At 38.2% G+C, this 12,457-nt stretch overlaps 1 protein-coding gene across 2 annotated transcripts in view; it reads left to right on the forward strand.

Annotated features, from left to right (window-relative positions):
• Window positions 1-2,092: 2,092 nt before the first annotated feature.
• The window catches only part of ccnh (cyclin H), a 46,253-nt gene continuing 35,888 nt past the window's right edge, over window positions 2,093-12,457 (forward strand). For both annotated transcript variants that reach the window (XM_080189163.1, XM_080189164.1), the window contains exons 1-4: window positions 2,093-2,232; window positions 4,627-4,743; window positions 4,933-5,006; window positions 11,133-11,343. In XM_080189163.1, the coding sequence (XP_080045289.1) occupies window positions 2,116-2,232; window positions 4,627-4,743; window positions 4,933-5,006; window positions 11,133-11,343 (519 nt within the window). In that variant the 5' untranslated portion in view covers window positions 2,093-2,115. The remainder of the gene's footprint in view (window positions 2,233-4,626; window positions 4,744-4,932; window positions 5,007-11,132; window positions 11,344-12,457) is intronic.

The following is a 12,457-nucleotide window of genomic DNA, read 5'->3' on the forward strand; positions in this document are numbered from 1 at the left end:
TGAATAGGGTAGTTCATATTGTATAGATAAAGTAAGTCTTCCCAGCCCTGTTATGAATAGCGCAGTTCATATTGACCAAATAAGGCATGTTTTCCTTATGAGTAGAAATGTTCATCTTGTCCAGATAAGGCAGGCCTTTTCAGACATGGGAATGTACATCTGAATGGCTTGGTCATTGACATAAACAAGAGTTGGTGGGAACTTAACTTTGACATTTTGTAGTCAAGCATCAGGGGTTGCTGAGCAACAGATGGAGGAAGCATCCAGATTCTGTGGACCAATGAAACCCCATGAGGTGAAAGGATAAAATGCAATCGGTTAAAGTACATGGCAGGTATTAACTGTGATTGATTTGTATTGAAAATGACTAGTTCATAACTAACAGAATGAAGGAAATGTAAATTTGAGAAATGTATAATCGATCTGCCCAATGCATTGTAACTTCAGAGCGGTATTGGAATGCTCAAGGCCTTCTCATGTAGAGAGGCGTTGGACTGCCCAATGCTCATTCTCCCATCGATTATTGGTCAATAAAGATACGTCTGTAACCAGATTACTGGCTTTCATTCAGCCTTTGTATTGGCTGAAGACTTTGGCGATATCTAGCCTCCAGAGAACCCCGCAATACTGCAGTTTATATATTAATTCTTAAGGGAAGATCTGATTGTGGAATCACAGATAGGGTGCCATAAGAATCAGTGTTGATGTTTGATGCTGAGGACAGAACTAAAGCTGTCTTAAGTTTACGAATGATGTCAAATTCTGTCAGGGAGGTCATCCTCCCTATTTTTTTAACATGCTGTTTTTATTATCCACATTCTAAATGTGTGAATATTTTTAAATTCTTATTTGTTTAAGAGATGAGCAAGGTAACATTTAATGTCCACCCTTTGGTGTTCTGAGGGAGCTAAGAATTTATAGGAACTGATCACAAAGAATCTTTGCAGGCCAACCCAGTTAGGGATGGCATGTTCATTGTCATGAAGGGTTTTTGTGAATCATTTGAGTTGAATGACAATTCCATGGTGGGTATTACCTATAAATTACTAATTTAACTTTAGTTTCATAATTTTTACACCAGGATTTGAACTCAACTTCTGAGTTGTTAGTCCAAACCAAAACCATCCATCTAGTGTGTGTATTCACAAAATAATTACATTGGATGAAATATGTTTCCCAACTATATAAAAAAAGGGCATAGAATTGGCAATCCAGCAAAAGAAGTATTAAAATGCAAATGGTTTTTATATCTTTTTTCAAGAAACCAGGTGAGTCAATTTTATGATGAGGCTTATTTTGTTTTGTAGCAAAGTGCATTTGTATTCTGCAGTAGCAAAATCATAATGTTTCTGAGCTCTGGAGTTATGTCTGAGAAGCTCAGCAGTATAGTATAATATTAATGTGCAAGGTTTTAAAACATTAAACCTTGTAAACATATCACATTGAGTGCTGATTTGGACAAGTTTTGAAATGCCAATGGGAATTTGTACGATAGAAACATAGAAGATTTAGACACAAATTACATGAAAGGAGGCCATTTGTCTCATCATGTTTGTGCCAACTGAAAAGAGCTAACTAACTTCTCCAGTTTTCCAGCTCTTGATCCATAGCCCAATGGCATGTTAGGTGCACTTTCAAATATTTTTTAAATACAGTGAGGATTTTTGCCTGTCTCACCCTTTCAGGAAGTAAGTTCCAAAATTCACAAAGATCTGTGGATGAAAATATTTCTCCTCAGCTCCTTTAATCATTCTGCCAATTATCAATAGCCTTAGGTTAACCTATCTGTAAGGGAAATGAGTTCTCACAATCCACTCCATTTGGCTCCTTGTAATTGTGTAAATCTTAAATAAATTTTCCCTCTGCATTCGCTTCCCAAAAAGCAAACTCCAGCTTGTCTAATCTTTCCTCAAGGCTTAAATTTTTCAGTCTTGGCAACATTTGCATTCACCTCTGTTTTGAGCCACCACCTTTGGTTATGATCACTTTCTTCCTATAATGACAACTTGTTCAGCAAAGATGAAATGATGTGCTTTATATTGTGTGGAACAACCTATAAAATTGTTCTGTGTTTTATTTTTGATAACAGGAGTGAATACTGAATGATGTTCTAAGATGTTTAACAACAGTACTCAGAAAAGATGCTGGATTTTTCAGAATGAGGAAAAATTAGAAAGTATGAGAATTGAAGCCAACAAGAAATTTCAATCCAAGATCCTAACATGTGGAAAGGTAAAATGTACTTTTGCTCTATCTGTAAAAATAATCAAAATGTAGAATTGAACTTAGTAAGCTAGAAGTTGTGCTGTAATAATAGCAAAATTGCCAGTGCTCACCATCTTTTCACTTAAGAAATTGGCAACTTCTGGCATCTGAATATGCATAGTTACACACGGATAACCAAAAGTTGATGCCAGTGCTCTGTCCTGACGTTGATGTTCGCCACTTCTACACAGGGTGCACAATTGAAGACCACACAAATGAAAATCATTCAATGTGAGCTTCCACTTTTTACACTGTTAATTTAGTAGGAAAAACACCTAAAAACATTCTTAGTTGAATGAGGTGTAAATAAGATGTACAAAGTTGTAATTACTGTTGATCGCTATCTCCCTGACCTGAAAAACCCATTTTATTTTGTGGAATATCAAACTTCTCCAAATGATAAATTCCATAAATATTAAAATAAACCTTATAAAAATCTTATAAAAATTATAAGATGATGAGGGCGATAGATAGAGCGGATGTGCAGCTACTATTTCCTCAAGTGGATGTAGCTGTTACTAGGGGCGTAACTATAAGGTTCATGGTGGGAGATATAGGAGGGATGTCCGAGGTAGGTTCTTTACTCAGAGTGGTTGGGGTGTGGAATACACTGCCTGCTGTGATAGTGGAGTCGGACACTTCAGGAACTTTCAAGCAATTATTGGGTAGGCACGTGGAGCACACCAGAATGATAGGGAATGGGATAGCTTGATCTTGGGTTTGGACGTAGCTCAGCACAACATCGAGGGCCGAAGGGCCTGTACTGTTCTATGTTTCTATGTTTTTGACAATTCTCCCCTGCAATGACCTTCCTCTTGCTGACCCTCCCAGCCGCTGCTGACTTGCCCTCAGACTGACCTTCCCAGTTGCTGCCTACCCTCCTCGTGTTGTCTCTCGACATTGGCATTACCGTTACTGATTCACTTCTTTTAACATCCTGGAGGGTTACGATTGATCAGAAACTCAACTGGACAAACCACATAAACACTATGGCCACAGAAGCAAGTCAGAGGCTTGGGGCGCAATGTTATGAAAAAGATTCTAAGTGCTGAACGAGTGAGAAAATGGCAGAGTTTCAGACTCGTTTTTTGGGAGAGTTTGAAAATACAATCTTATGGCACTTAGTACAGAAAAAGCGCCTGGTGCAATTCGGCCAGTGTGGTTGGTGGTGGAGGGAGAGGGTGGGGAATTGGGGATGGGGATGGAGATGGACACTTTTGACTTGCTTCATTCAAGCATGGTTTAAATCAAGGCAAGAACGAGTACTTAAGTACAGCCAATATTCAGAAAACCCTGATATCCTTCAAAATCACACAATTTTATGATTATGTAAAAAAAATTTTCGGAACCAAATATTTAAACAATATGATCAAATTTTATGAAAAACCAGCAGCTAATACCCTAGGAGTTACTACCTTCCACTGTAAACTTGAAAAATAGATAATTTTTAAAAATTAAAAATATGAATTGAACCATAGAAAATTGTCAATAAAGCACTTGAAGTTGTCATTGCAAGCACATGGTTAAAATTACTTGGAATTGAAACTGTCAACATTGTTGGGGCGGGAAGCTTATTTTTTGTTTGTATATTTGTCTTGGGCTATGGGTGCTACTGACAAGGCTGCATTATTGTCCATTCAATTTTTTTTTGAGGAGGGAGTAGTGAACCTTCTTGAGTGATAACAATCCTTGTGTTATGCAGACAATGTTGGAAATGTAGGTCCCTTTTCAAAGTAAACCAGGGCAGATTACAAAGTCAATTGACATTCGATGACACTGCAGTCTGTATTTAAGAGCTTGGTTTTCTGTAAGCATGTGACTCCTGGACAGGGAGAGGATCCAGAAGGGAAAAAATGGAAACTGGTTTTTATACTGACTATAGTATGATAACAAAACAGTTGTGAATCACAGAATGTTTAATGCTGTTTGATTTGGTAAATGAATATCCATCTGTTAAACAGAGCTACTGGCTTAATAGTGTTGGGTAGCGATTTGTAGAGACTTTTACTGTCGGATAGAAGCTTGGTTCATGCTATTTAGTGACAGGAATTGAACACCATGTTTATTTTGTTTGGCCTTTTACTAGAAGAAGATTCTCCTTTTGAAAAATGAGTGCAATAAATAAAAACCAGAAAAATTATAATTTTTGAATGATGTGGTTTTGGAAAGAGCAGAGTAGATTTGCTTCAAGTTATTTCCCCCTCCGCTTCTCTTCCCTCTCTCTTGCCCCTTCCTCCAAAATGGTGAAGCTGAACTCAGTTTACAAACTGACATTTTTAGAAGATGGAAATATAATGTACATAGCTGTTGTACTTTACAACTGTTTGTCCTAATAATAATTGCTTTGGTTTTCCTCAACAGCTTTCTCCGGTGGCTTTACTGGAGCCTCATGAAGAGGAGGTACTACGCAAATACTATGAAAAAAGACTCTTAGAATTCTGTTCTGCATTTAAGCCCATCATGCCCAAATCTGTGATGGTGAGAATACCTACCTTACGTTTACATAGACACTGAAAGTTTTGTGATCTACTAACTGATGATATATTTTAATTGATTATGCAACTTTTATGAATACATAGGTAATGTAAGAGATCAAATGTGGCCAATTAAAGCAAAAGCAGTCATATATCTGTTACATGTATGATTGATTCTGAGAATTTTTTTTAGGGTACTGCAAGCATGTATTTCAAGAGATTTTTTTTGAATAACTCCTTAATGGAATATCATCCAAGGACTATTATGTGAGTTTTTGTTTTATTTGCTTGCTGACCTAATTGCTGTTGCCACAGTTGAGTTAACTTCTCAGGATAACTGATAATTTTCTAACAACTGATTGGTAATGTTTTATTCCTTTTTCCATTTTATTCCTATATTTCATCTGTGACCAGAGAATGTTATCAATCAAAATCTAACATCAAGTTACAGAAATTCTTCCCAAATTACTGGTCACGATCACTGCAGTTGAAGATATAATCATTCATTTTGGGAGGGGAGGAGTGAGTTAATGGAGAGGTTATGAAAATACATTGAAATAAGTATTTGAAAAATAGGAACATAGAAGCACAAGAAATAGGAATAGGCCATTTGGTCCTTTGAGCCTGCTCCGCTATTCAATAGGATCATGACTGATCTGGTTATGATTTCCTATCTGGCCCCTGTAGCCCTAAACTCCCTTGTTTACCAAAACTCTGTATAACTTAGTCTTGAATAAATTTAATGACTCAGCCTCCTTTACTTTTTAGGGAAGAGAATTCCACATACTAACAACCCTCTGAGAGAAAAAAAATCCTTATCTCTGTCTTAAAATGGAGATCTCTTGAATCAGCGACCGCTAGTTCTCGTCTGCTCCGCAAGAGGAAATACCTCCCAGTATCCACCCTAACAAGTCCATTGAAGATCTTATTTGTTTTAATAAAATTTCCTCTTATTCTTCTAAATTAATAGGTATAGGACAAACTCTTCAATCTTTTGCATAAGTCTGTCATCCCATAGTCAAGTGAAACTTTCAGAACTGTTACTAACAATATATTCTTTTAAATATGGGGATCAAAACTGTACACGGTAATCCAGATGTGGTCTTACCAATGTCCTGTACAGCTGCAGTAAAACTTTTCTACTTTTATATTCCACCCCCTTGTAAAAGACATCAGTGCTCCATTTGTCATCTTAATTACTTGCTATCTTATGTATTAACTTTTGTGATTCATACACCAGGACAGCCAGATCCCTCTGCACCACTGAGTTCTGCATTCTCTTTCCATTTAAATATTATCTTGCTTTTCTATCCTTCCTGCCAAAGTGAACAAGTTCATATTTTCCCACATTATATTCCACCCGCCAAAGTATTTGCCCAATCACTTAATCTATCCTTTTGCAGATTCTCTATCTCTTCTTGAAAACTTATTTTCCTACTTATTTTGGAGTCATCAACAAATTTAGCTACTATACATTCAGCTCCTTCATCCAAATCATTGATATGGATTGTAAATAGTTGAGGCCCCAGCACTTATCCTTGTGATACTCCACTTGTTACATAGAAACTAGAAGCAGAAGTAGGGTATTTGGCCCTTTGAGCCTGCTCTGCCATTCATTTTGATTATGGCTGATCATTGAGTTCAATATCCTGATTCCCCCTTCCTCCCGTATTCCTTGATCCCTTTAGCCCCAAGAGCTATATCTAATATTTTCTTGAAATCACACAATGTTTTGGCCTCAACTACATTCTGTGGTAATGAATTCTACATGTTCACCACCCTCTGGGTGAAGAAATTTCTCCTCATGTCCGTACTAAAAGGTTTACCCCTTATTCTTAAACTATGACCCCTAGTTCTGGACTCCCTCACATTGGGAACATTCTTCCTGAATCTATTCTGTCTAATCCTGTTGGAATTTTATACGTTTCTGAAGTCCCTCTCATTCTAAACTCCAGTGAATATAATCCTAACTGATTGAGTCTCTCCTCATATGACAAACCTGTCATCTCAGGAATCGGCCTGGTAAACCTTTGCTGTACTCCCTGTATAGCAAGGACATCCTTCCTCAGATAAGGACAGCAAAACTGCACACAGTAATCCAGATGCGGCCTCACCAACATGCTTTACAATTGCAGCAAAACATCCCTATCCCTACACTCACATCCTCTTGCTATGAAGCCTAACATATAATTGGCCTTCTTTACTGTCTGCTGCATCTGCGCGCTTACTTTCAGGACTGATGCACAAGGACTCCAAGATCTTGCTGAGTATCCACCTCTCTCCATTTACATCCATTCAAGAAATAACCTGTCTTTCTATTATTGCTACCAAAGTGGACAACCTCACATTTATTCACATTATACTGAATCTGCCAAGCGCATGCCCATACACTCAACCTGTCCAAATCATACTTAAAGCATCTCTGCATCCTTGTCACAGCTCATCCTCCCACCCATCTTTGTACCACCTGCAAATTTGGAGGTAATACATTCAGTTTCCTCTTCCAAATCATTAATATCTAATGTGAATAGTTGGGGTCCTAGCACAGATCTCTGCAGAACCCCAGTATTCACTGTCTACCAATCAGAAAAAGACTCATTTATGGCAACCCTTTGCTTCCTATCTACTAACCAGTTTTCTATCCATCTCAAGACATTACCTGCAATCCCGTGTGTTTTAACTTTACATAGTTATTTGGGGCGGCATGGTAGCAGAGTGGTTAGCACCGTTCCTTCACAGCGCCAGGGACCTGGGTTCAATTCCTAGCTTGGGTCACTGTCTGTGTGGAATTTGCGCGTTCTCCCCATGTCTGTGTGGGTTTCTTCCAGCTGCTCTGATTTCCTCCCACATTCTGAAAGACGCACTAGTTAGGTGCAGTGACCCGAACAGGCACTGGACTGTGGCAACTAGGGGAATTTCACAGTAACTTCATTGCAGTGTTAATGTAAGCCTTACTTGTGACCAATAATTAAAAACTTAGCTTTAAACTTTAGCTTCGAATTTTTTACAGCTTGCGAACTCAAAAGACCCATTTATATCTGCTTCATGTTAATTAAACAATACTTTATCCATGTTAATATGTTACCCCCATGCCATGTAATATTGTGTAGCCACCTTTTATGTGGCATCTTATCAAATGCCTTTTGGAAATTCAAGCGCACCGCATCAGTGGGTTCATCTTTATTGTCCTTGTTTATTACTTCCCTGAAAAACTCCAATAAATAGCTAAACACTATTTTCCTTTTAAAAACTCATGTTGACTTTGCTTGATTTCATTGCGATTTTTAAAAAATTATTATTCTGCTCTCACCTTTTAATAATGGACTCTAGCAATTTCCATATGGCAGATGTTAAGTAACTGGCATATAGTTTCCTGCTCTCTGTCTCCCTCCTTTCTTGAATATAGATATTACATTTGCCATTTTCTAATCTGCTGGGACCCTGTCAGAATCTAAAAGTTTGGAAGCCTTTAACCAATGGCTTTGCTATCTCTGCAGCCATTTCTTTTAAGAACACAGGCCACTGATGCTGGGGAGTTGTCAGCCTGTAGGTTTAATAGTTTTCCCAGCACCATTTTCCTGACGATGGTTATAAATTCTTCCTTTTGCCCCTTGATTTTCGAGTATCTTTGGCAGGTTTTCTTAATCTTCGACAGTGAAGACAGGGACAAAATCAATCGGACGCAAATTCAACATCTCCATCACTTCCTTGTTTTCTATTATCAATTTCTCAGACTTGCTCTCTTGAGGACCAAAGCCAGCTTTATTTATTTTCTAATGTAAATATTTACAGAAACTCCTAAATTCTGAAGAAGAGTCATTCTGGCTCGAAATCTTGGCTTTGTTCTTTCACCACAGATGCTGTCAAACTTGCTGAGATTTTCCAGCATTTTGTATTTGTGTGCTGTTCTTCCAGCTTCTGTTGATCTTCACTGGAATATTGTAGCATGTCAAGCACACAAATGAACATGAGAAGAAGCAGTGAATTAACATGGCAGTTAACCAGGTGGCTGGGGTTGTGCTTTATAGGCTAAACAGATGTCACACAGTCCACGCTAGGTCCCCCATTTTAGAGGAAACTGCATTGTAAGCCATAATATACTCTCCCATGACGTTAGGGGAGTATATTAGCGTGGCTAGAGGGTTGGCTAACTGATAGAAGACAGTTGGGATAAGAGGGGCATTTTCAGGATGGCAACCTGTAAGGAGTGAAGTGCCACATTAATCAGTCCTGGGGCCACAATTCTTTACAATATATATTAGTGACTTGGGCAAGGTATTTGAATGTACCATTGCCAAGGTTGCGAATGATACAAACATAGGTGGGAGGGTAGGTGGTGAGGATAAGAGACACAATCTACAGAGGGATATGGACAAGTTAAATAAGTTTCCATGTTGTAAAACTCTGACTCTAAATGGGCAAAGGCAAATGGAGTATAATGTAGGAAGTTATGCACTTTGGTAGCAAAAATAAAGAAGCTGAACATTATTCAAATGTAAAAAGACTGCAGAAAGCTGCTGCACAGGAGGACTTGAGTGTCCTCATGCATAAATCACACAAAGCTAGCATGCAAGTTCAGCAAGAATATGGAAGGCAAATGGAATGTTAGCTTTTATTTCAAAGAAAATGAGTATAAAACATGGGAAGTATTGCTAAAACTATGCAAGGCACTTGTTAGACCACAACTGGAATACTGTGAACAGTATTATTCCCCTTATCTAAGGAAAAATATATTGGTATTGGTAGCAGTCCAGAGAAGGTTCACTTGGTTGATCCTGGGTATGGAGGGATTTTCTTATGAGGCGAGGTTGAGTAAGTTGGGCGTGTGCTCATCGGAGTTGAGAAGAATGATTCTCGGGGATGGCCTGATAGAGTAGATGCCGAGAGATTGTTTCCCCTTGTGGGAGAGTATAATACCAGAGGGCATAAACTCAGAGTCAGGAGTCACCCATTTAAGACAGAGGTGAAGAGGAACTTCTCAGAGGATGGTGAATCTGTGAAATTCTATCCCACAGAGTGCTGTGGAGGCTGGGTCTTTATGTATGTTGAAGACTGAACTAGACAGATTTTTAATTGGTAAGGGACTCGAGGGTTATGGGGATAAGGCAGGAAAGTGGTTTTGAAGATTATCAGATCAGTCATGATTTCATTGAATGGTGGAAAAGACCTGATGGGCAGACTGGCTTACTTCTGCTCCTATGTCTTATGGTCTTGTAGATATAACTAACACTACCCTTTTACTTCCTCTCTCCTCTCTGCCCAAAGCCCTAAAGGTGATGTAGTGATTTAAGTACACTTCTTTCAGTTTTGTATACTGTATTCCCTATTCACAGTGTGGTCACCCGTACATTGGGGAGATCAAATGCAGACGGGGTGACTGCTTTGAAGAACGCCACTCAATCTGCAAGTGTGGCTGGACCTTTCAGTTACTTGCCCTGTTAATTCATCATCTTGCTCACATTGCAGTTGTTGGCCTGGTGTGATATTCCAGTGAAGTTCAAGTCTGTATCCTGTTTTCATGCTTTTGCTTTCAGACAGAGGTGCAATTAATACTTGCTCTAGACCAGCACTTTGTTTTATTACAATTTTTATCACAGTTATCACTTCTTTTTACCCTTTTGTTCCCAGATATCTTTTATTTAATCTCTTCCACCCTGTAGCCTATCTCAGACGTCTTAGTTTTACGTCAACAAACCAACCCGTTCAACCACACAAAACATGTCACATTTCTGTCTCCTTTGAAACTGAAGGAAGTGTCATAGTGGGCTCTATATCTGTCTCTCAGATGCTGCCAGATATGCTGAGTTTTTTTTTTCAGCACTTTGTTTAATTAATTTAACAAATCACCAAGACCTGATAGAAGCAATGGAAGGAAGCGGCACTGGAGTATTATGTACAGTTTAGACTTTTTTTTGCAAAAGCAAAGAGTAAGTTCATTGGGTTTTTGCAGCCATGAGGGAGTTACGGTTATGATGAAAAAGAATTTGGAAAATTTAGAGATTATTTTACCAAGCAGGGAGGGTTAAAGGATGAAAGTCTTGAGGTTAATGAAGGTTTATGATGAAGGAAATAATCGATTGGTCAATAAACAATAACAAGAGGGCACAAATTGAAGATAATCGTAAAGATCTATGCACAAGGTGGTTAGGATGTGGCATTCTGTACCCTAAACTGTTGTTAAGCAAAATGCATATCTGATTCTATTTTCACACAATTTAATTGCTTAAAAATGAATAATATTAGAATATATTAGGAGTGAGCAGGAAGCAAGGTTAGACTAAGTGGCTCATGCAAAAAACCAAGAACTGATATATTGAATGGTCTATTGTTGTGTTGTATCTAATTCTAATTTGGAATCTTCTTTTATTAAATTTTATTCTCATTCTGATTTAGGTTGACGAGTGTATACTTAGCATGTAAAGTGGATGAATTTAATGTCTCCAGTTCCCAGTTTGTTGCTAATCTGTGGGAGAGCCCTGCGGGTCAAGAGAAGGCTCTGGAACAGATCCTTGAGTATGAACTGTTGCTTATTCAGCAGCTGAACTTTCATCTTATTGTCCACAATCCATTTCGACCTTTTGAGGGTTTTCTAATTGATCTAAAGGTACCATGCTAATGACTGAATTCGTAATTCTGAAGTCTTGAGTGTATTGAAAGTTTGAAACATACAATCTGCTTATCATTGAAATAGAAAAGTCTTAATTACCACCGTAACAGTATCCAAGCACCCAGTTTATTTCAAAGAACAAAGAAAATTACAGCACAGGAACAGGCCCGTCAGCTGTCCAAGCCTGCACCGACCCTTCCAGGGACCATATCACTCTATTTCCATCCTATTCATGTATTTGTCCAGATGCCCCTAAAACTTCACTATTGTATCTGCTTTCACTACCTCCCTTGGCAGCGAGTTCCAGGCACCCACTACCATCTGTGTAAAAAAAGAAACTTACCTCGTACATCTTTAAAACCTTGCCCCTCACATCTTAAACTTATGCCCCCTAGTAATTTCTATTTGCTATTCAGCTGTGTTCCAGTTTCATCAGTTCTCACTGTGACTGTAGCTTACAAAGGTTCAAAATACGGCAGTGATAAATAGTACAATTTGGTTTGAGATGTGAGATGATAGATTGTATAAGTGACTTAGATGTAAGGCTGCAGAATGAATAATATTATGTTACGATCCCATGGAGAGTGATAACTTATAAAGGACATTTGAATTTCCAGTCACTGGAAGGGTAACATGACAAGATTTCAAAATTTAATACTTCTACTGTAATAAACAAATTAAAAGCAACATTGCCTAAGTGCAATGTAGGTAATATTAAATACTAAATACTGATACTAAAACTACAGAAAATAATCACCCATGTAACTTTTAAATGACTGAAAATTCCCACCCATTGTTAAACTTTACCCTGTCCTTTAGGTGGACACTTTGTTCTCCAGGAACCAGTCCAAAGCTGTTCTTGGCTTCTGGTGACTTGCATTCTATTTCCTTTTATAGCTAGACAACTTCAAATCTCAAAACTGACTATCTTGGAGATTTCTCACTGTAGCCAAAGTTGGATGAATCATCCAGCTCCATTTAAATCCCCTCACAAATTAGTCTCTTAAATACATATGCAAGCTTCCACTCAAATTATGCAATGTGAACAACGGACACTGTCTTCCACTCTCTTTTTCTCTCTCCTCCTCCTCTTTCTTCTTTCCTCCTCCAT

This window comes from Carcharhinus amblyrhynchos, chromosome 5 (assembly GCF_965287045.1).
Source record: "Carcharhinus amblyrhynchos chromosome 5, sCarAmb.v2.hapA, whole genome shotgun sequence".
NCBI classification, from domain to species: Eukaryota; Metazoa; Chordata; class Chondrichthyes; order Carcharhiniformes; family Carcharhinidae; genus Carcharhinus; species Carcharhinus amblyrhynchos.